The sequence below is a fragment of the Corvus brachyrhynchos genome, unplaced genomic scaffold (assembly GCF_000691975.1).
Source record: "Corvus brachyrhynchos isolate BGI_N302 unplaced genomic scaffold, ASM69197v1 scaffold89, whole genome shotgun sequence".
Taxonomy (NCBI): Eukaryota; Metazoa; Chordata; class Aves; order Passeriformes; family Corvidae; genus Corvus; species Corvus brachyrhynchos.
The window spans coordinates 1704579-1728434 of NW_008246063.1; the positions used below are offsets into that span (position 1 = coordinate 1704579).

At 42.1% G+C, this 23856-nt stretch overlaps 1 protein-coding gene across 4 annotated transcripts in view; it reads left to right on the forward strand.

Moving 5' to 3' along the window:
* TSNARE1 (t-SNARE domain containing 1) overlaps positions 1 to 23856 on the forward strand; it is a 447763-nt gene that overhangs the window by 210902 nt on the left and 213005 nt on the right. For 2 of the 4 annotated variants that reach the window (XM_017746684.1, XM_017746682.1), the window contains one exon: positions 13460 to 13627. In XM_017746684.1, the coding sequence (XP_017602173.1) occupies positions 13460 to 13627 (168 nt within the window). The remainder of the gene's footprint in view (positions 1 to 13459; positions 13628 to 23856) is intronic. The other 2 variants (XM_008643063.2, XM_017746683.1) reach the window with 1 other exon arrangement.

Sequence of the window (23856 nt, forward strand, 5' to 3'; positions counted from 1 at the left end):
GTATGTTAAGAGTGTGAGGTGAATTGGGATTAGCTTTTGTAGTGACTCCATGTTGTAACAAACTACTTGTGACTCAAGCTTAGTTTGTGAAGTTCCTCATCTCACTGGAGCCTGTGGAAGTCCAAAGTGTCCTCAGCAAATATTGCTCTTTTCTTAGTTGAAAACTTGAAGAGATGTGAAACAGGGTTGATCCAGGGTTCAGAGTTTGAATGGTAAAAAAAGTCAGTTTCTGCCTGATTTCTGCACTGCCCTTTAGGAGAACGGGGCAGCCTCCTTGGAGAGAAAAGTAGTGATCTTCATAACTCAAAAGTAAAGTGTCATGCTGGAAAGTAACCATCTGAAATGAGACAGACATGTTCAGTACAGGTGCCACTGAATAATTAAATATCAAAAGCCAAATAAAGGTGGAAATAACTTTTGAAGAGACATCACGGGAAAATAAAGGATCAAAAAGGACTCCATTAATAGGCAGGAAAATTTTTCTATAGCCTTCACTAGGATAAAAATTCCACTCTCACCAACTAAATCCCAGGAATTATAACTGTTTTCTTGGTGATATTATATTTCTTGGTCAGGATCCCTCCTTGTAACATGAAAGCTCAGCCTGGAGCTTGGGAGAGAGGAGGGTGGGATTTGTGAGGAAGCCAACTTTTACACAGTGGCCTCAGCACTGCAGTACATCCTTCTTGGTCCACATTGGGCCTCCCTTGATTGATATAAATTGACCTCCAGGCTTCTTTTTGCTTCTCACATTGTTCTGAGCACTAAATCCTGGACAAGCAAAGACCTCTTGTCTGACCCGAGCACATTTCATGGATAATCTGTGTGTGTTCTGTAAACTCTGTAACATCTTCAAAAACACAGCACTGAGCATCTGCTTCCTCCTCTCTCCCCACCACTGGTTTGTTTCTAATGAAATATTTATTAAGTGAATGATATTTGCAGTCAGAGAAGGAGATAATTCATGCAAGCAATCAGCTCTGGGTTAACTGGAGAATGAAAATGTCTTGGACCGTAGCAAAAACTCATAATCAAAGGGCTCCCCAGCTATCCATCAAACAATCAATTACTGTATCCATTAGTCCCCTTTCACCACACATTAGAACAATTTACTAGACATGCTAATGTCCGGGTCATTGCTCCTTAAGGATGAGCAAACAGCAGAGGCATCTATCAAAGTTTTGATGCAGTGTGATCTCATACAGTGTGAATATATAGCTTAGATCACTTCATATTCTCATGGTGTTGAGTCTATTAAAGACCTGGTCTGTGAGGGAGATGCTGGTTGCCTCCCGTCCTCACCAGCTGAGGGAAACTTGTCAGAATAAGTTGAACGTTTCACATGATTCTGCCTTCTGTGTGGTGAGACAGAAGGTCATTCTGTGTGGCAGGTAAATAAACAAACTGCACATCAGTAAAACAGAGGCGGTTTTGCCGCTTCTTTGTCACACTGGCCAGGTAATTGCAAACACGTTTTCTACTCTTACATGTGCCATGTGGAGAAAAACAGGATTTCTCCATGAGGAGGGAATCCACGAGGCAGGTTCTAAGGCATCACCCCAGACTTGTCTTGCCTCTCTGTCCTCATCTAGTCCCTGACAAATCTACTGGGAACTCAAACCATGCATGCTGAGGGAATTTCTGTTAATTCCTCCACAGTGTGGATTCCTATCTCTGAAGGCAACAAAACTCTTTCTACAGGTAGCTGGGAGAAACAAACACATCTTATTGTACTCAGCTGAGCTAAGTAGGATATATTGTTTTCCATGGGGAAAAAAAAAAATCTGTGTGGTTTTCAGTCAAGGGGTTTTTTGGTGTTGTTTTGGTTTGTTCTTTATTTCCCATCTCCCTTGGCCACAGCTGGGCACGTGTAGTGTAAATCTCTACTTCTGAGCCTGACATTCAAGCTCCCTTTACAGTCTATGACACAATCTCATGTTAAGTAGCTGTCAATCTTTTTAATCTGGAGAATAGGGCTCTTATCTCCATTGACTTTATTGACCATGTCTCCATTGATTATAGTGGGAGTCTTAATCAGGAGCTCGGAGGTCAGTGCCTCCACTGTGGGTATGTAAAGCTTGGAGAGGTGGATTTCTGGCAGTTCAATTTCTGCCTGATCAATTCAAACAAAGATATCCACTGTGCAAACATCTCAATTTGGTGTTAAGAGGGATCCCACTTACATGTCAATGGCACCGGTCCTGAACCAGCATCTGCCTAGTTTATCCCTTCTTCTCTGAATGGCACTTGATATCTGATAGAGTTAAGTGGCAGCTCTGGTAACAGGATAAAGCTCCTTGTCTCTTGCCAGTTTGGAGAAAAGGCCAAAAAAAAGAAGGGCAGAACTTTGTTGGGTTGAATCTCCTGCTGGAGAAATACACTTCACTGTTTTGAGTAGACAGGGAGCAGAAGGAAATAAATTCCTGCAAACATCCTTTCTGTAGTTCACTGTGATCCCTTTGTCCCCACAGACTTCATGGGTTCAGTGCCAGTGTCTGCACACAATTGTGTTAGTGAGGGGCTTCTTGTGCAGTGAAAATCTGGGTTTATGTGATAAAAATCTCATTTTCATGAACACAGACTTTCAGAGGAACAGCAGAAAACTGTCCTCTTTCCACAGAGAGTCCTGCTCCAATGTGGGTTTGCAGACAGAGGTCTCTTTCAGGGAGTGAAATATGATTTTAATTCAGTGAGTGTGTCCCAGCCTTTCAGAATCAGTTCATTACTTCTTTATTACTGTAGGAGTGGAAAATGATCAGATTTGAGTCCTTTGGGACTAGGTCAGATAGTTAGGAAAATTATCAAGCTGCAACAAGTCAACCAATCCAAGGCCCATGCAGCATTTTTGAGAGTGGACTTTAACATGTGACAAAATTTCTCCTGTGTTTGGGTGGAAGTTTCAAACAGAAATATATTTTTATGGCACAAGCAATGAAATCTTGGAGTTTATGACTTGGGAAGGGCATTGGTATGTACAGAGAGAATAAAAAAGAACACGAACAGGGCAAGTGAAATAACATGAGGTATATAGTCTATAAACATCAGATGAGAAAATGAGGGAGCTAAATTAAATAGTCTTGGAGAAAGTATCAATAGAGACATGATTACAGTCTATAAATACTTTCAAGGTTAAAATACAAATGAAGACCAGGTGAATTATTCACGGAGTTAAATGATAGAAGCCAGAATAGCCTGATGTTAGGAAAGAAACATGTAGGTTAAGTGCTAAAACTAATAAAGAACACTCATGTGGATGGTTAAAACCCCATCAGTTTGCAAAGTCAATAGCACAGTTAAAACAGAAGTAAAATAAATAATAATGATAGTGCAATAAAAATCTGTGGTAGAAATTATCTGAATGTTTATCTGTGGCCTCTCCTGCCTCTGACGCAGTTAAGACATTGTCCTGATATTAACTGGAAAAATGGGCAGATTATGGACGATTTTGTTACATGTCACGTTCCGGAGGCGCTGAGCGGAAAACCTTTCAGCATTTTTTTATCTTAATCCTTTCGCTGAATACTTTATTTTGGAAACAGTTTAGGTAGCTTTTCAATCCTCATGAAAGCCTGTATGCTAATGGGGTGGTGTGGGACTGAGTGAGGAAAGGTTAACATCTCTGTGAGCGTATATCACCAAGACAGCACGGAGCACCTGAGGATAATAAAGCTGCTCTGCACTGCTTCTCTCCCTGAAACTTCCTATTTCTTGTCACTGTTTGGAAGGTTAAATTCACTTCATCCTGCCCTGTAAAGGACTCATGCAGGATAAATTAGCAAACTGCCAAATTCTCCCTATTTCATTCTCCCTGGACAAACTAACTCAGAAGCAAGATTTTGTTCCCTTCAGCAATGTTTACTCTTCCTATTTTCATTATTTCACTTTGCAGGCACTTTGGTGCCAAATATACCTCTGTGTCCAAATTTCCCTAATATTGTTAGTTTCTCTTCCTTGAGACATTGCCTAGATCTGTAATAACTCTATCACTATTCTTGAGGAAGAATATGATTTTCTTTCTGCTCTTGTGTTTTTCTCTAAATCAGTAAATATCCTGACTTGATTTGACTTGAAATTCAAGTTGTCACTCTTCATTTTTCTGGAGATTGAAGCTCGCATCCTCTGAACAAAGTTGACTGTTGTTAAATATCTCCAGTAAAACAATGTCCTCTTGCCCATGTCAGCCCTCGCTGTCAGAGCACACAGAAATCAGGGCAAGCATTTAATTCCCTTCAATAAAAAGGATATTTTAAGGTTGTTTACAGGTGGGTAGATTAGGCTGAGTTAGGTGGGAATTATCACTGGCCAGGAGAAAGAACCATCAACCCCTCCTGCGTGGATAGGTGGGCACTGGGAAAGTCCCCATTGATGTTTTGGGGCTTTAGTGGGAACACTTAGAGGGACAGAAGCCATTTGGCCAATTTTGTTGAATACATTCTGTTTCACTGAATGTATCTTTAGGAACAAATGCTACAGAACCTTTTGATAGTAAAAGTTCCTGTCTAACTGGGCTCTGCTGTGCAGTGCTCTCCCATAACTGTGCACTTAAAAAAGACAACACTGTAATCAAATTCTAATTTCCAAGCATCTTTATTTCATCCCAGTATTGCCACTTGGATGATTGTGTCCCATCTGATGTTTGGAGGAAAAGGGGGAAAAAAAGTTTGATTGGAAGCATGGGGAGATTGTAATAGGAAATCAATTCTCTGTCCCCCCAATGTAATAGGGACATGGATCATTTGTAGTGAGTCCTGAGGAGGCCACAAAGATGCTCAGGAAGGTGGAGTACCTCTGCTCTGGAGACAGGCTGGGAGAACTGGGGGTGTTCACCTGGAGAAGAGAAGGATCCAGGGAGAGCTTAGAGCCCCTTCCAGTGCCTAAAGGGGCTCCAGGAGAGCTGGAGAGGGACTTGGGACAAGGGCCTGGAGTGCCTGGACAAGGGCAAATGACTTCAGACTGAAGTAGGGTAGATTTAGATAAGGTATTAGAAATAAATTATTTAATACGAGGGTGGTGAGGCCCTGGCACAGGTTGCCCAGAGAAGCTGTGGCTGCCCCATCCCTGGAAGTGTCCAAGGCCAGGATGAACAGGGCTTGGAGCAATCTGGGATAGTGGAAGGTGTCCCTGCCCATGGCAGGGAGGTTGGAATGAGATGGTCTTTCAGGTGCCTTTCAACCCAAACCTTACTCTGGTTCTATGATTATTCACAATGAGATTCTTTTGTCGATGGTGCCAAAAGTTATGGTGGGATGATGAGGTGTTGTCCCATCCTGCTGCTCAAAGCTCTTCTCCTACTTTCATCCTTCTCTCCCACAAAGGGGGGACCCCACTCTAACCTTGTCTTGAGTCCCCAGCCCCATTCCCATCAAGTGACCACCCACCCCTACGAGGCTCTTCCAGATGGTGACAAGATTCCTCTGATTTTTGTCCTGATTTGGGATCAGGCTTTTGGGCAGTAACAGAAACATCCTGGCAGTGAAGGGCTGTAAAATGGGCAGATACTTTTTATAAAGAGTCACTAAATGAGAGTGATTCTCAATCTCAGGCTCTGAACATTTGCTCAGACACTGAGCAGTCCACTGAAACCCTGCCAAAGGCCAGGAACAAAGAGAGATTAAAAAATTGATGCCAATGAAGTTTTGTGGGAGTCAACCATGTTTCTAAAAATAAAAGTGGCTGAGCAGTCCAAAAACAAAATGCAAAATACAAAAGCAGTCTATTTTTTGAAAGATAGAGACATACTTTTTATTTCCAGCATCTTTCTACTTTTCCACAGCTCCAGAGTGGCACTGTGCCCGTGCTGGGGTTGTCTCTGCTGCAGGAAATCAAGCTGAATTTGGTTCTTGACTCCATGTGAACCCAGGAAAAAAGGACTCCTCACTATTTTATTTTATTTTATTTTTTTTGGTACTAGATGGGTGTTAATGGGTGAGCCAGTGACTCATTCTTCCTCTTGTTTGCCTTTCTAGCAGGAACCTGCTCACCAGCTGGGCAGCACATATGTTGGGAGGCAGAGACAACACGATCCTTTCTAGACAGTCTTGATGTGTCTGTGAGCTCTTTCAAGCATTGGCCATTTACACAAGTGCTGGGGGTTTCAGCTGCTCGGTGAGGGAGTCTCTGTCTTGCATCAGGATCCAGGGACAATGCAGAGCTCAGCTCTCAGACAGCACTGCCAGCCAAAATGTGGTGCCAGCAGAGATGTGCGGAGACAGAGGATGCTGAGGATATAGCACAGACAGCTAGGAAAGGGCAGGAGCAGCTTTAGGAATGTGTTGTGATGCTATAAAAACACCAGTGAATGCTCTCCTTCCAGACAGTCTTAAAGAAATGTTTTATCTGCTTGCTCTTCGCGTATGGAGATGCCACCTGGAGGTGGTGGCAGCCCTGGCAGTTGGCTCTGGGAAGGATGGGTGCAGTCAGGCTGAAGTCATTCAGTGAAATGGGTTTGAAAAGCAGAGCATGTTGGGTTACAGAGAGGGGAGATGTGTGCCTCTCTTCACTGATGCTGTTTTGCTTCACTCACATCGCCGTGGGACCGTCTATTTACATGGTAGATAAAGTTGCCAAATCAAGAGGGGGGAAAAAAAAGGAGAAGGACTGGAAATAGGAACAGAACAAGCTGCTCCTTGCTTCAATCAGACAGGGTGAAAGTACATGGCAAACGTAGCCCTCATGATCAACTGAAGTTTGACCTAGAAGCTGATGATCTCCATGAGCAAAATACGAGTGTCAGCCCCACCATCTAAGCCTGGTAGGAAGGACATTCCTCCTAAATTTGGTCTTCACTGAGGGGAGAAAATGTGCTGTGCTTCTTAAAAGCACATCAGTTATCAGAGAGCTAAACCTCGGGCCCCTGGCTTATTTTCTTTTTCTTCATCTACCACAGACAGGTCATTTAATTCTCCCACCCTGAGTACAGTAAGATCAACTCTGAACTCAAGCAGCCCTGGGTGATGAGGTCAGGATTGCTTAGAATGAATTTGGTGAAGTAATAAAGTCTTGAAGGCAAACGAAAGAAGAAGAAAACAGTAGGAGGTATGAACTAGGTACTCTGCTGCTAAGTCTCTTCCAGTTCCAGGAAACCGAAAAGATTTTCTCAGTCCTTATGACTGCAGAGACCTGAACGAGTAAATTTAAAAATGCTGAAAAGCAAACTAGCAAAATAGTTTCTGTTAATACATTTTCCCTAAAATCAGTAATTTCTTGCAGATTCTGTAGTAGGAAACTGAGAGAGGGTGGTTTTCTTGCTCAATTTCACATTCCTTTCAATCAAAAGCAAACACCTTGATCAAGAGTGAGGACAGAAACACACGAAGGATTCTAGTTAATTTAAATAAAAATGCACTTCAACCCTTCCCTTTATGCTAATTTCCCTATCCTGGTTTGTCTCATGCTAGATTGGTGCAGAGTAATCAAATTTGCATAAGTTGAAGAAAATGTGGAATCTATTGCTGTATTTGCCCATGTCAGTGATGCATGCAGGAAGGATTCAACACATTTCACTTGAAAGTTGTCCTTGTTGTGGTAGTTTTACATTTGGCCTTTTTTTTAGTGAAAAGGAAGAACAGAGAATGGTTAATTTGTGATTTCTTGTGATGCATTTCTTTCCCAGTTGTAGGAAGCTCCTCTCCTAAGACAACAGAGCTTGGATTACCAATCACTGCTGTGATCTTCTGTGTGAAAGATAATGCAAAATTGTAATATCACTATTTCTCTCCTCTAAAAGATTTAGAAGTCCCAGGCTGCTTGTTCTGTGCCTGCCAGAGGCCTTTCTACCTGTAATTGCTTTGGGCTTTTGCTTGGCATGGTACAGCTCTAAATCTCATTGAGCCTGCAAGGTTAGTTGTTTTGGAAGGATGGTTTGAGAGAGATCATCTAATCCAATTTATCTGTCAGCCTTAACCTGGCTGTATTTTGGGGATAGTCAGGCTAAACTGGCTGCTCTGTGTCATTTTTGTCCCAGGCAGCTTTGCGGTGCCAACCTGCGATTAAAAATGCGTCAGGCAGAGTAACTCCAGCAGTGCTCTGCACTGTGGCCCTCCATGCACGGTGTTTTATTGATCTCTAATGCAGACACTCCAGCCTCATTATTCTACATGCAATAAAATGTGAAACTCTGAGCCTGGATGCTACTGAGAATAGGAGATCCTCATAAAGTGTTGCCTGGCTGTTTATGTGTCTATATGTACTATAAAGCAAGAGATAAACATCTCTGCATTTGCATTTTGTTTGAAAGCCGGAGCCAAAATGTTACCCAAGGAGATGTGAGAGTATGCAGGAGCTGTGGGAGGTGTGGTGGTTGCTGCTGGAGCTGGCCATATAACTGCTAGAGGTGCAGCAGACTTCTGGAGATTGGGAAGAGAGAGCAACCTTCCTTGGTTTACTCCCTGAGTCATATAAAAGCTCTGAAATACTCTCTTTTCATGGTTGCAGAAGATTTCCTTGGAGCTGCCGGCAGTCTGTAGTACAAAATTAGCTCAGACAAGTGAGACTGGTTTTACCTGTGCTCGTATAAACTGCAAGGAAACAAGGAATTTGTGAATGGTGCTGTGCATATCGAAGGCATCTCCAGGGCCTTACAGCCCAGCAATGCTCCGGCTGTGAAATGTGCATGTGAATGGAGTAGTTGTCAGAAAAAAGGGAACTTGTGCTCCTTCTTATTGTCCAGAATTAGTTTTTCAATCCAAGTGAGGGACTTCTGGCTCAAATTGAACTTACTGTCAACAGGACCCCCAGATCCCTTTCCAAGCCTCTTGCTCCCCTTCCCCACTCTGACAACAGCTCTGCCGCATCCATCCTGAGATGTTGTGCCTGTTTCCTCTTCCCAAACTTTCACACGCAGAAATGAAACCCTCCTCCCCAGGACACAAGTCCTGGTGGAGTTTGGAGTGGAAGGAGATGGTGTAGAAATGGGTTCATGTTTCATTCCAGGCTTAATCAAGTTCCCTTCTCAACTGTCTTTATGCTGAGGTTGAAAGTGGAAGGTTGTGAATGTCTTCCTCAGCCCTTCCTTCTCCCGTGCCTGTGGTGTCACTCACCTGGTGGCCAGTCTGTAAACCCAGCTTCAATAAATCTTGGTTACTTACATCAATTCTTACAGTTCTTTTTGGCAAGGCTGTGAGAGGCTTATTTTATTTCTCACCTTTATTATCTGTCTTTTACTAACCTGAGCTGGAGGGAGTGTGTGTATCTCTATTTGTCTCTGTTGTATAATTTTTCTCTGTATCTTCAGGTTTTGGGGAGATTGGAGAGGAAATTTTCCTTTGAAATTGCTAAACATTTCACTGGAAGTAAAAACCATTTTTCATCCATCTCCAGTCAATATTTCATGCCCTGAATTTGTGGAAAGGGAACAGTCTTGTAACCAGCAATCAGGAATGTCATCATTAAAGTCAGTGAGGTAAAAAAGTGCTGCAGGACTAGGAGGTATCAGGACACTCTCACTGCTACAGGAGACTCCCAGCTCTCTGGAGATGAGCTGTGAGGTTGATGAGCTGGTTGGTGTTACATTAGCTGGAGTTCCCATTGGATTTCTGCTTCTCTGTGGAATAAAGACCATATGGGAGCTAGAAGAGAAGTCATTTCCACCCCTTGCTTGGTGATTTTGTGTGACATGAGTTGTCAAACTCGTGATATTCTGTCCCTTCTGATAGACAAATGGGGAGTGAGGCAGCACCAATTGGGAGGGGGTTATTTTTGGAGGGGTCTCAGACATGAAACTTCTGAGGCAAAGATTCTGCTGCTGATAAAGCACAGGCACTAACAGAAGCTGTCACCATCCAGATAAAACCTTTTTTTTTTTTTTTCCCCTATCAGCAGCTGCATATAGCATCTCCCCATTGGTAGAATAAATCTGATAAAAATATGTAGTTGTAAGCAGCAATGATTTTATCCTGGTGAAAAGATTTTATCCAACAGGAAAAATGTTGTGTCTCAGCATAATTTTTCAGATATGATGAACAACAGAATGGTATGACCCTCAGTCCTAGGGATTTAGTCTTAAAAGAACTACTGAGCATATCAGATATACTCAACTTTTTCTCTGCTATAATTTTTTTTTCATTGGCAGAGTTCAGGTTATAGATATGTCTTGACAAAAATCTGCCAGAGGCAAATTTCAACAAAAGAACAACTTCAAACACATCCAATTAACAATTTATGGAAGGAAATCCAACAGAAAATTACACAGAGATTCACAGGGCATAAAATTTGGCACTAAATCAAATTTATTGTGGAAATGCCTGTACGGGGAGTTACGGCCCCTTCCAGTGCAGTGTCAAAGGGACCTTTATCTGTGGAGGCTCAGTGAGTGCCCTCCATCTGATCTTTTCTTGCTATAAATACAATGTTTTGTCAGACATGGCAATGAACATAGCTCAAAAGGGAATGAAGAACACTGATAAGCCAAGCTATATGTAGCTTTCAATCAGAAGCATTAGAAGTGATTAGATTTCTTCACAGTTTCAGATTTAAGATTTGTTCACTTTATCACAGAAATGAGGGGCTCGTGCCATCGACAGCACAAAATCACTTTTATTTGTTAGCACAGCATACAGACTCTGATAGCAGGTCATGGTGACTGTATTTAACATTATTATGGAGCCATTTTTACGTCTGGAAGGAAATATCAGCCCCCCTGCATCCTGTTGTTTTACTGATTTACTCATTCAGCAGCTGTGGTCGGATTTTTTCAGATGTTAAGGATACAAACACACGTAATTGCCTCAGCAGCTCTGAAATTAGCTTAGGTTGCTACTTTGTTTAGAGAAAACGATCTGTGTCTAGACCTTTACCTATTTAAACACATGAGTAGCTGATTTTTTTTAAGAGATGACTGAGCAGCAGCCCTTGCAATGCATTATCTGAGTAATTTGCAGGGGGGACGTGTTATTTACAGATACCAGGCCCAGCTAGTGAGGATGACAAATAAAGTTGACACAGGCCAAGATAAAGCATATTTGTGGTACAACTGTGTTATTCCATGGATTAATCTAATTTGAAGAGCTGGTTGCTGGCTCTCCTGTTATCCCTCTGCTCCCAAATCAGAACAGGAAACATTTGAACACTTGCACATTTGTCGTCTTCCACTGAAATTCAGACCTGCACAGGACAAGCATGGCTTTGAGTGTCCATTCATGGGCATGGAGGTCCTTGGTGCAGAGTCCTTGCTGTGACCAGAGTACACGAATTTTATTAGAACACTTTTCCTGTGTCTCCATAGGGCAGATTCTTGGGATCTTCCAAGAATCTTGGGCGTGTGCAGTTTGCTTCTGCTCATCTTAACCCACTGGTGAAGATGAGAGGACACCTCTGTCACTAAATGAAGCATTAGGATTCCCCAAGGCTTTATTTTCCTGAGTCCATTAATACACTCTTTTGGCACTGAAACACTCTACCAGGGAAGTTAGTGTCCAAGGCACGTGATAATTAGTGAATAAAACACCCCCAGAGTATCTTAATCCTATTAAAATATGTCTTTTAAAGTGTAAATTAATCTTTAACCTAATTTTAAATGATGGTTTTCTTCCTGTAACACACCCTTTCTCAGTAGATCCCTGGAAAGCAGAAGGTGAAAAAAAATAAGACATCAATGTCAAAGACTTTCATCTGCTGTTCATATTTTGAAAGATACTTGACTGTTGCTGATTTTCCCATTTCCTGCTACTTCTTCCATCACCCCACTTCCTTCACCAAGTTGTGTTGTTTTCCTTGTCTCCAATTAGGTATGGTAATAATAATAATAAAAATAATAATAATAATAAAAAAATAATTTCCGAACACAAAGTCTAAGTTTAGGCAAAAACAAAAATTCTTTTGTTTCTAAATACAGGAATTATATCCTTTTTAAAGAGCTAAAGAAGAGTTACAGAGTTAAACAAACATTTCTAGACTCAAGTCCTCCCACTCCTTCCAGTTCTGCAGTCCTGTGCCCTTCCATTAAACTGTCCCATGGCTCCTTTTCCTGTTCACTCTGTGGGAATTCGGGGAAATTTATATTTCTGAAGATGTAGCCACAGCGAGACAGCAAAGGCTTTTATTTTTCAGGCACAGCTCCCAGTGTTTGTGCTTCAGGTAAACCCAGACTCAGAGAACTGAGCACCCCCCTGAGTACTTGCTCTTGTTCTCTCCTATAGCTTTCAGAGGCTTTGGGGAAATTTAGGTCAAGGATGTGCTGTGGCCACTCCATTTCTTCTTTCAACTGCAGAGCATCATGGTTTGCTTTTTTATTCTAACTTTTATTTAGGAGTCAAAGCTCAGCTCAAGAGCAAGTTAGGTGACCATGAACATTGTTTGAAGTGAAACCCTCATGCAGTTGTAAGGTTGGAGCCTTCATCAGCACCTCTTAGGTTAGAACTTGAGCTCAGTCTCCAAACCAACCCTGAGTCAGTTCATTCTCCAAGTCCAGTCAGGACTGAACCTAACTGGCACAGAACCTAAACAGGCTGGGTGGAGAAGACCTTGCTAAACCTCTGCTACTTTTTGTGTAGATACAACTGGTTCTTGAACAAGGTTTTAAAATCTGGATATGAATATAAGTGCAGCTCCCAAGATAGTAGGAAATGGTATCTTGGGGCTTATAAAACAAGTTAAGGAGTTTTAAAAAAGAGGGGAAAAAACTTATTAAACAGGCAGATAGGACATTGGGGAATGGTTTTAAACTGAAAGAGGAGATATTTAGATTAACTATTAGGAAGAATTTCTTTCCTCAGAGGGTGGTGAGGTGCTAGAATGGGTTGTCCAGAGAAGGACATCCCTGGAAGTGTTCCAGGCCAGGCTGGACAGGGCTTGGAGCAACCTGGGATAGTGGAAGGTGTCCCTGCCCATGGCAGGGGGGTTGGAATGAGATGATCTTTGAGGTCCTTTCAACCCAAACCATTCTGTGGTTCAGTGACTGTGATCTGATGTGTCAGCAAAACCAGGTCAACTCCACAGAGTGAACACCACAAACCTGTGAGTTGCTCGAGCTGATCACTCTGCACTCACATCACTGCAGTGATTTCCCCTTTTATAAACTGTGCTGTTTATGTCATAAATGGAGAGGACTGGAACCTTTGTATTTTGAACCTTATAAGTTGGGTCATAAAGTCTTCAAGACAAATAAATAGGATTTCTGTGTGCCTGAGAAAGTGTCTAATTCAGGAAGAATTTGCAGGGAAATTAAACAAGGTAAATGTGTTATTTTTCAGCTGCACATAAATGTTTTGTTCTGTCAGAACTGTGGAAAATTGAAGTTGGTTGCAGGGGACCCAAAGCAGCTCAGGAGATCTGACTTCAAGTCCCAACATTTCCTTTGAGACTTCAAATGTTTCCTCTCATGCAATTTACTTTTCTCCTCTCCATCTTTTTGCCACTGTTTACTCCATCTCTTATATCAGTATTTTCTTTTCCCACACTAAAGCTGTTTGAAACCAGAAAACATTTACACTTCCTTTGCTTTCTTTCCATTCTCCCAAATTAGCAGAGCCCCAAGACCCCCTTCTCTGACCTGCCTGACGACGAGAAGATCTTTAACGGAGGCGATGGCATGTGGCAGAACCAGGGCCAGGACCAAGCCTTGCTCTCGGAAATCACGGAGGAGGATCTGGAAGCCATCCGCCAGCGGGAAGAAGCCATTCAGCAGATTGAGGTCAGTAACCTCCTCCCACCATGGTTTTGTGAGCTGGAAAGGCAGAGTCCTTGCCTTGTGCCTTGCTCAACGTGATTAAGGAAATGCTGATTTGCATTGCTGTCGGTACAGCATCACGAAAGACAGGCAGATTATCCAGTGTTTCTAAACATGGGAATCAGTGACAGAAGGAAAAGTTGGAAAGCCAGATGATTAGTAATGAAAATTACAAGAGTTAATTAATGGTCATGGGCTAATGGTTGGGTTCTTCCCAGAGAGTCTTCCACAGCTGAGTCTGTAGTGAGATGGTTTAATTGAGCTGGGTTCTGCAGCAAAGCAACTTTCTCAGTGCACTCAAACTTGAAACTTCAGTTTGTCACAGGCAAAAAATACTCAGCTTTACCAGTAGAGAGAATAATAGGTAGACAAAAGGAAACAACTTGTTAACCTTTTCAAATAATTCAATATTTTGCTACTTTAAAGTATTTGGATGCTCTTGATGTAGTTAAAAGAGGACATACTATTTTTATTCCTTTTATTTTTTTCAAAAGCACTGTAAAAATATGAAATAAAAGGAACAAAAAGAGGCCTGAATAAGTTAAGCATCCCACATTTTTCTTTTCATACTTCTTTTTATGCTTTTGGGAAACTCTTGTTAGGTAAATTTAAGCGATAAATGGGTAAAACAAGAACATATTAAACCTTTCTAATTTGTATGCTTTTACAGACCTAAACTCAAGATGAACCAAAAAAAGAGGACTTCAGAATAATCAGAACATTTAATTAAGGCCTAAACTTTGTCCTTTAATTGGATTGGGCTAATTTTATCAGGATAGATTTTGGTTGCTGTACTGCAGGAATTGTGATTGAGCTAACAGTGCAAAAAGGGGACAAAAGTTCCTGCTGGGGGCTGGCGCTTTGAGGTTGGGCCCTCTGTTTGCAAACAGTGGTGCCCACATATGACTCAACTCTCCAAGTCAGAAATGCTGATAGTTTTACAGGAGCAGGTCGAGGTCAGTGTTTGTCTAATTTCTGTTATGGTTCACTGAGCAGAGATGAATGAGCTTTGTGGACTTGTGTCCATTACTAGGGGTGAAACTGTCAAAGAATATTCTCACACTGAGTATCTTCGTCTGTGAATTGTCATTCTACACTTGAGGGATCTCAGTGCATCCAGCAGGACAAACTGTAGGGAACTTTGTTGCAAAGAAAATGCATGTTTTGGACTGTTCCTGCACTTTGATGTTCAAGAAGGATGGTAGCAAATGTATTTCTGAAATGATCTTGTGAGCAACACCACCAGCTCACTGGAGATATTTAACAACTGTCTGAGTAGAATCTTGTGCCAAGTTCTCTGGGATGACCCTGCTTGAGCAAGGATGTTGGACCAGATGACCCCACCGTGGTGCCTCAGCCATTCTGTGGTTCTGTGATTTTGTGATCCTTTTGGTTTGAAATATAGTCAGAGCCTTTTTTATTTTGTCTTTGCATTGCCCCTGTCCTCCCCAGAGAAAAAAAAAAAACCCATTTAATATTTTCCCATTAGGCAGTGGGGAATGACAACCCCCAAGGCAGCCTCAAGCACACCAGCTTTGGAAAGTCAAGATGTGCAGTTGTGTCTCCTTGGAGAGATCTTTATTTTGCTGGTTAAATCCCATTTCTGTGCCACAATCTGATGTCTCTGCACCAATTTGCACAGGACTGTGTGGCAATGGTGGGGTGATTGAGGGGGGTGAAATGAACCCAATCACAGTCCTAAATAACTTAAAAAAAAAAAATCTACATTCATGTATTGTGCAGGGTTTGTATCTATTGATTTGGTCCTGGATACCTTTCTGCCTGACATGATTTTATCTCTGAATAGCTCAGTTTATGCAATTAATGATTTAGTCAGCTTAAGCAATTAATGTTATTTAGGCTTTTGCTTCCTGAGAATGTGTGCACTTTCTTTTTACCTGTTTTTTCCCCATCTCCTCTATCCATTTTGATTTGCTTTCCAAGATCCCCGTTCATCCTCTAAGGAGGGCTGCATTCCACAAACATTATTTCAAATGTAGCTTAAACATTTCTCCTCAGGAGGAAAACATTTAGGACCGATGGCATTTTGTTTAACATCTCTTTTGAAAGAAATATAATGAAAATGAGTTTTTTTGGACAGCATTGTTCCTCTCCCCAGCTGTATTTGAACAAGCAGATGGTGCTTTTAAATAATTTTCACTGTGTTTTGTTTTTCTGTTTGTTGACCCACATGAGCATATTTCTTGTGAAAGGACTCATCTTGCAAATTAAAGCTTCCCTGTTTTCAGTAGAAGTTGTGGGTACACAGGGGATTCCCTGAACTCACAGTCACCATAACAATTTTTTCCAGTATATTTTCATAACCAGTGAGTAGCCAAGAAGGTTAACATGACACATTATTCCTGTCAAACATGACTAATAAACTAAATTTATTGCCAAACTGATGTATAGCATTTGTTGTCGTTTGTTCTTTGGGGACCTGAATGAAGAATAGAGCTGTGCAAAATTTGTCTTGTGCAAGCAGATTGGTCTCACTGGGATTTCCATGTTGCTGCATATCCTGCACCAGAAACATGGAGATCTTGAGCAGCGCAGGAGGTGTTGAAAGAACATCACATCTTCTGATTACACACAACTTTGGAGAAGCTCATGGTGCTGGTACCAGTCATGGGGCTTTTTTTTAAGAGACATTGAATTTGCCCTTTTTGCAAGAACAGGTATAAAAACTTTTTTATTGCTGAAGAAATAAGGAAATAAGTTCTCTTCCCATCTTGTGCCCTGAAAAACAGATATGAAGTTGTGCCCATAATAGACATTTTCTTAATGTTCCAATGACTTTTTCCCACTTGTGCGTTTTCCACATCTCCAGAATCTCTTCAGAGGTTCGGGTTAATAGGACATTGTTCTCTGTCAGGAAATCCCTCGAGGCACTTTGCAATGTTCACAGTTTCCACCTAGAAAGATAAGAGCCAAGTCAAAAGTTCACCTGGCTGTTCATTTTATTTAAATGTGCTCCTTTTGCTATTGCTTGCAGATTAAAACCAGAGACGTCTGCAAGGGAGATGTCTCGCCAAAACCTTACATTTTGGATAAAGATCTTTATTGCTTGGAAATGTCAAAATCTGGTAGGACGCAGCAGCCTTGACACAAGTGTTATTTCTTAAAATATTGCTTTGAACTGTTATATAAAACCTATTTTAACTTGAACTGTATTGGCAGTGAATAATAGATGCCATAACAACTTTATATATAGCACTGTAAAATGTGCCATCAGAAATACATGAGCTGAACTGTAATGTGCATTGTCAGTGCTCAGTGCTGGCACAAGCTCTGTCATAGCCAATATATATATAATATATGTAATTTACCATCCCGTGCCTTTCATTTGCACCTGTGGTCATCTGAAAAATGGGAGGTGATAAAAGTTTGAGAAGAAATGGATAAGCACTGAATGGGGAACTTCACAGAATTTCAGCTGGTTACTGGAAAGATGTATAAAAAAAAGATTCTAAATGCTGTATTGATTCAGAAAGTCTCCCGTGATCCTCCCCATGCAGACAGCTTCCCCAGAGGTAATGAGAAAGGAGAATGAGGAAAACCTCCCCCAAGATGGTCCACCAACCCTTTTCCTCTCTCACAGTAGTTTCCTATCCCTATCCTCTGCTTCCATAGAGTGGGCGTTCTCCTACCTTGAAGAGCAGGAGGTGTCCCTTCCCATGGCACAGGGCTTGGAACAAGATGATCTTTAGGGTCTCTTCCAACCCAAACCACTCTGTGATTCCGTAATATCCTGAAGAAAGCAAAACACATCACAGCGACTGCATTTTAGCTGATGCATCCCTTGGCAAAAGAAGGAGGGATGGATAGGTTGTGGCAACAGGTGTGAGGAAACTGCTTTTATTTTTAGGAGAGGATGTTCCCTCTGGGTCGTCATTAGAAGTGTTGATGTTTGTTCCCTATCTGTTTTGAAGAGAAGTGATAGATGCCAGCCTCCACGCCTGTCACTCAAGCCTTTGTAGGCAGACAGAAAATGAAACACAATAAAAATAAAACAAAAAAAAGCCCCACAGAGCCTGGAAGAGTGTGTTTGTTAGTTCAAACATGTTCCTTGTTCCCTCATTACTACGTATCATTTCTTGCTGAGGGGTGTTTTCGGAAAAATCTCTCACCGATGGTTGCGGTTTAGAGGGTTTAGTGCAAGCTATTTTATACCTTTCATCAACTTCAATAGTCCAGGGCTTTGACTTATGAGGGCTCTGCCTGTGTCTTCACAGAGGCTTTTTGTCTCAGAGTAATGTATAAATAACACAAGATCATGACAAGCACCGTCCGTGAACAATCTGTGTGAGTGTCAAACCCTTCTCATGACAGCGTTGGGGAGCCTAATTATCCTGAGCTGCAGAGCTGCCTGCCAGGTTGACATGGCCATCCCTGGGACTGGTATTGAGTTGTTCCCTAAAGAACCAGCTCCAGTATCCTGCCCAGTCTAATTTAAAATTACCTGAGCTGCAGGACTGCCACCATTTATTTCAGGAGACTATTTCACGGTCCAGCAGGCTTCGGTGTTGATGAAATGCTTCCCTCTGTTCTTGCTAAAGATCCCTTTCTCATTCTTGGCTTTTTACACCTAGTGAAACTCTGCTGGACCCTTCAAATAATTCTTCTTCCCCTTTGGCTTTTAAACTCCTCAAATGCTAACAGTTATCCTCCTCTTCACAAGTTGGTCTCCGTGGCTTTTCAGTCACTCCAGTGCTCTCTTCTCAATTATTTCCCATTTGTTAGTTCTTTGCTCCTGCAGCAGCAGACTGTATATAGGATTTTGGTGTACGAGAGCTGAACAGAAAAAAAGTGTAAAAAGCTCCATGGATCCACTTCAGAGCTTACAAGTGCTGATGGAAAATTTCTAGATAATTTCTGCACAAGTAAACTCACCAAAGACACTAGAGCCTGCTCATTACACTTTGTAACTGTTAAGCATATCCTGACACACTTTTGACCCAGATAAGCCAGTTATTACCCAGTTATTGACACAATTTGAGAGGTAACATTTTCTAGAAGCAGTTTGGTGCAGCCACCCTGTTCAGAGGGTAAGGGGACTTAATGATGTGCATGCAGTGAAGTGCAGTTTCAGTGCCTGAGAACAGGCATCTCCCATGTCCTTGTACAGCTGCAGCCCTACTGATTTATGAATTGATCGCAAAAGTTTCCTCTAGTCCTCACTAACATTTAGGGAAGAGGAAGAGTAAGGTGAATGAAGGGTAAATTTTGTGGGAAGCTGTGCAAGCCTGAGGGCAAAATGAGGTGTATGTGAAAATAGAATCTGGCCTGTTTGAAAATGTGGAGAAGCCTCAGCAATTCTGGAGAACTAAGAGCAGCCTATCCCAGTGGAATCCTGCAGTAGCCATTTCCATTGAATTTTGATTAAACTGTGCCTCCCTCTGTGTGCCCATGTGGCCTCCAACACTCCTGAATTGCTATAAGGGACTTCCCTTCATGCCAAAACCACTCACATTCAATCTGCACATCTTCAGCGTGTTGCTTTCAAACTGCCACTGTCATGCCAGGCAGCACTGAAATGTTTATTCATTTTAGTTTCAGGGGTTCTGTGAGGATCACAGAATATCCTGAGGTGGAAGGGACCCACAAGGTTCATCGAGCCCAGCTCTTGGCCCTGCACAGTACACCCCCAAGAATCCCACCATGTCCCTGAGAGCTTTTCCCAAATACTTCTTGAGCTCTGCCATGCTTGGTGCTGTGACCACTGCCCTGGGGAGCTGTTCCAGTGCCCAACCTCCCTCTGGGGGAAGAATCTTTTCCTAATATCCAACCTAAGCCTCCCCTGACACAGCTTCAGGCCATTCCCTCAGGTTCTACCACTAAAATAGCAAGCACATCACATGCTGTATTTCCTACTCTTCATTAAGTGCTGTTTAATATGTCAATACACATCCATCGGTCCTGTAATCCCACTGCATCCTGACAGAGAGGCAAGAGATGAAATACCACTGGGTAACACATTGTGAAGATTCTCTCATCATCTCCTTTCTGCTCAAACATCACTTTTGCTATGACTACATGCAAAAGCCCAAACTTTTTCTTCTTGCCTGGCTAAAACTGTATTTCTTCTTCTCCTTATGGAAATGATTACAGCTTGTACATTTTTGTAATCAGTTTCACCAGGGATATGTGTACAGCCTTGGATATCCCTTCGCAAGACAGAGAGGTTTCAGGAATATGTCACAAATCTTTTTTAGCCCTAGGCAATTTCTCATGTCTCAGGTGTAACCTTATGAGTAAACGATGTGTGGTGAAGTGTTTTTAACTAAATTGGAGAGGTTTCCACTGTGGGCTAGAGATAATTTTCCTTTTCTCACTTACATTCCCAGTGCCTTATCCAAAGACTGTTAGTGTCAGAGAGTCCTGCCCTAAACCCTTTCCTTCATGCACTATTCCTTCAGTGAGCTTGCATGAAGAAGGCAGTAATGAAAGCCTGGATTCAGCGAATCCCTTATGTGTGTCTTAACGGCTTTGCTGAATAGGGATGGACTTTAGAACATACTAAAAGTGAAGTATTTCCTCTGCAGAAGGAGAAAATAGTGCTGAGACACACATAACTTGCTAAAAATCTGATTTTTAGCGAGACACATCTGCATATTTATATCCACAGAAACTGAGCTGAGTTAAAGTCTTGTGTATGACCTGTCAATGTTCATTGATATGGCAGAGAGCTGGAAAGAGAGACATCTCCAGTGCTGGTGGTGAAATACTGTTTATCTTCTGCAAATCCTCCTGCTTAAGTGTTAATATTTCTTTTGTTAAAATCCTCCTTTTACTGCACTTTTGCCTAAGTTTTTGCCACCAGATGATGATTGTCTCAACAAAGGTAATTACTTGCCCCTATTTCTGTTAGCACAGAGAGTACGAACATCAGTAGAGAAATTTTTGTGGCTGTGATTTTCTGCCCCAAAGGGGAATTACCCCTCTCACCCATCACTTAGGTTAGAGCAGTTCACTCTCTAGTTCTCTGATGCTAATTAATAACAATGGACATCGATAGCCCATCAACCAGCTGAGATCCTCTAGCAGTGCTCGAAAGAGCTGCCCCAGCAGGTTTGGCTTCTTACCTTCCTGGATTGAGTGCTGTGCTTTCTTTTTAAAATTTTTTTTTGGGGTAGGGAAATCAAAATTTTCCCCAGTCAAGATGGGTGAAGTAACCACAGGTGAGTCTTAAGTCATGGAAATATAAAAGTTCCTGTTGGCAAAGCCGTGGAGCATCTCAAGAACCCACTGGAGACTGAGTCAGGCCTCCCTCATCAGAGCTCAGCAGAGAGGGAAATGAACCAAGGATAAAGACCCCACAGAGGTAACAAGGGAAGAGATAACTGAGAAGGATAATGAAATCCACATTTCACAGCAAGACCAGTTCCCATTCCCTCCTATTTACCAAAAGGTGCCTGGTCTTTTATAAATTATCCTTGACAGGAATATTCTCCCACATCCTCGCAGAAATTAGACTGAAAATCACATTGTTAACATTGTTAACAATGAATGTCAAATTTTAGAGGCTGATGACAAAGGCAGTATTAGTTTATGCCCTCTGCACTATGCAGGCTCATTTCATTCAGGTATTCTTTAATACTTTTAATTGCTCCTTTATGAAAGTGGATGGATGTTGCAGAACTGTCTTTCCTCACCACCCTGTTCACCATTTATCTACCTAGAGTGTCTCCTCTGGTTGTCATTTCCTTCTCTGCACTGAAGTCACCTCTTCTCCTCTGTATTGAGGCTCTCAGACAGCTCACTTGAGGCAGAAAGACTATTAAGACTCACCTAGAAACTATGAAGAATTGCAAATTTTAGTATTATAATATATTTCCTTCAGTGCAAATTTTTAGCTAGACCCCTGAGCAACCTTATCTGACCTCAGAGTTGGTTCTGCTGTGAGTGAGTGGCTGGACTTGAGCTCTCCTGTGGCCTTTTCAAACCTGAATTATCCTGTGATCTCATGATCCCATTATCTCTCCATCTCCTTTGACTGCACCACTGAGGGCTACCAGAAGTTCATGTGTTAATCTTGCTTCACTCTAAAGACAAAACATCTCGATTTCCCTGCCTGTGTGAGCTCCCAAGTCAGCCTCATTCTCCCTCCTCTTCCATCCATTGTCACCACAGGCAGGAGTTCATTCTTTGCTCCTCTGTTCATACCACATTTGTCATTTATTTGGGGAAATAATTAGGATATTTTACCCATCAGAAAGATAGGTGTCTCTGGAAGAGAAGTCCTCTTAGGTGACCCTGTGCCTGTGTTCCATCAGTGGGGGTGCCCAGAGAAGCTGTGGCTGCCCCATCCCTGGAAGTCTTCAAGGCCAGGTTGGACAGGGCTTGGAGCAACCTGGGATAGTGGAAGGGGTCCCGCCCATGGCAGGGGATTGGAACAAGATGATCTTTAATGTCCCTTCCAACCCGAACCATTCTGTGATTTTGATGCAGGAATAAAACCAGAGTCATGTTTCAGAAGAATTCAGATCTCTCTTGTCCAGCAACAACTGGAATGCAGATGTGGTTTGCTCATGTTGGTATTAAAACTGCATTTTTTGAAAAATGTGGACTCTTGTTGATATAAAACAAAAGTTGCAATTTCTTCTAATTTAAGGCTAAGGTATTGCTGTTGAAGGATGTGTGGTAGGATTTTAGATCAAAGGTCAAAACATGTTCAGACAGTTTTTTGTAATTTTACTCTTAACATCTTTTAGTAAGCTGCCAGGACTAAAAGGATTCTTCTGGATCACTCTAAGTGTTCCTGGGAATGTATAAGACTTCATTCTCTCCAGGTTTTAAACTGTTGCATGGCTTTAAACTGAAAGAGAGCAGGTTTATGTTAGACATTAGGAAAAATGTCTTCCCTGTAAGGGTGGGGATGCCCTGGCACATGTTGCCTGAATAATTTGTGGCTGCCCCATCCCTGGAAGTATTCATGGCCAGATTGGAGGGGGCTTGGAGCAACCTGGGATAGTGGAAGGTGTCCCTGCCCATGGAAAGAGCTTGGAACTGGATGAGCTTTAAGGTCTTGTACAACCAAAACCATTCCATGATTCTCTGCTCTACCTACAGCAATAAACATCTGCTTATTTTTAACTCTACCTTTGGAGCTGGTGATTTTTTGGATCAAATGTTCCTGAGTTTCATCTTTCCTTGTCAGTTCTCCCACAAGGAATAAAAGCTGCCACAGATTTCTTACCGTGCTCCTATTCCCATTTCACAGCTGGAGAAACTGAGACATTATGGATTGTTTCTCTGCCAGTGGAGCTCCATAGAAATGTAAATGCCTTTAAGACCTGGTAAAGAGTCAGGAGCTGTGCCAGGATTAAAATGCTGCTTGTTCTGTACTTCCGTACCCAGTTCTCTTCAGACTGTGCTGGGATGAGAGATCCAAATACAAGATCTGGCATATTTAGCTTCTAATTTTTCTCCCTGTATTTGAATTGCCAGGCAGAAGGAACGTGCTCCTGTTCAGAAAACACCCTGTCATCCATTCAGCTTGGATGAAGCTCAAGGAAAACACTGATCATCATTTGTAGCTGAAGGCAGATCTTCCCTACAGGGGGGGCTTGCTGGGATATGAAGTTTCACCCATGATATCATGACTTTATCGGGAGATGCTGAACATCGTCCTGTGTCTCTGAAAGCACAGATTGCTCTGTCAGAGACAGAGAAATTCTTACCCTCTGAAAAATCTTCCAACGTGAAGATGAGGCTGCAGGAGTGAGGGCAGGGGGGAAACGATCTGCTCTGTGCTTGTACCTTCAAAACACACCTGCAGGAAAGCTTGCAGGTGAATGTCAGCTATGTCAGACAACGTGCTGCTGAGGGATTAAAAGATGAGTTTCTGGGTGTTGTGGGCCTGAGACAGATGTGCACAAGGGATTCAGTGCTCAGAGCTGAGTGCTGGAGACTTCAATGAGCATGTGCTGATTTTCTGAACAATGCTTTATTGCTGGCTGCAAAAGGAGTCTATGCTCATTTTGCCCTTCTCATGGTTCTTGGCAGACCCCTTTCTCTCCTGGAAGTGGTGAGGTATCTGTTAGTGTTGAGGAGGAGCAACTTTAAATCTCATACAGCACTGAGAGCTCTTGCAGGCTCTTTAAAAAGGCTGCTATTTCCTCATGTAGGAAAAAACTCAACTTCATCTGCAAGACCAGTGTTTGAAGGTAGCAGCTACTGTCTCTTTGCCT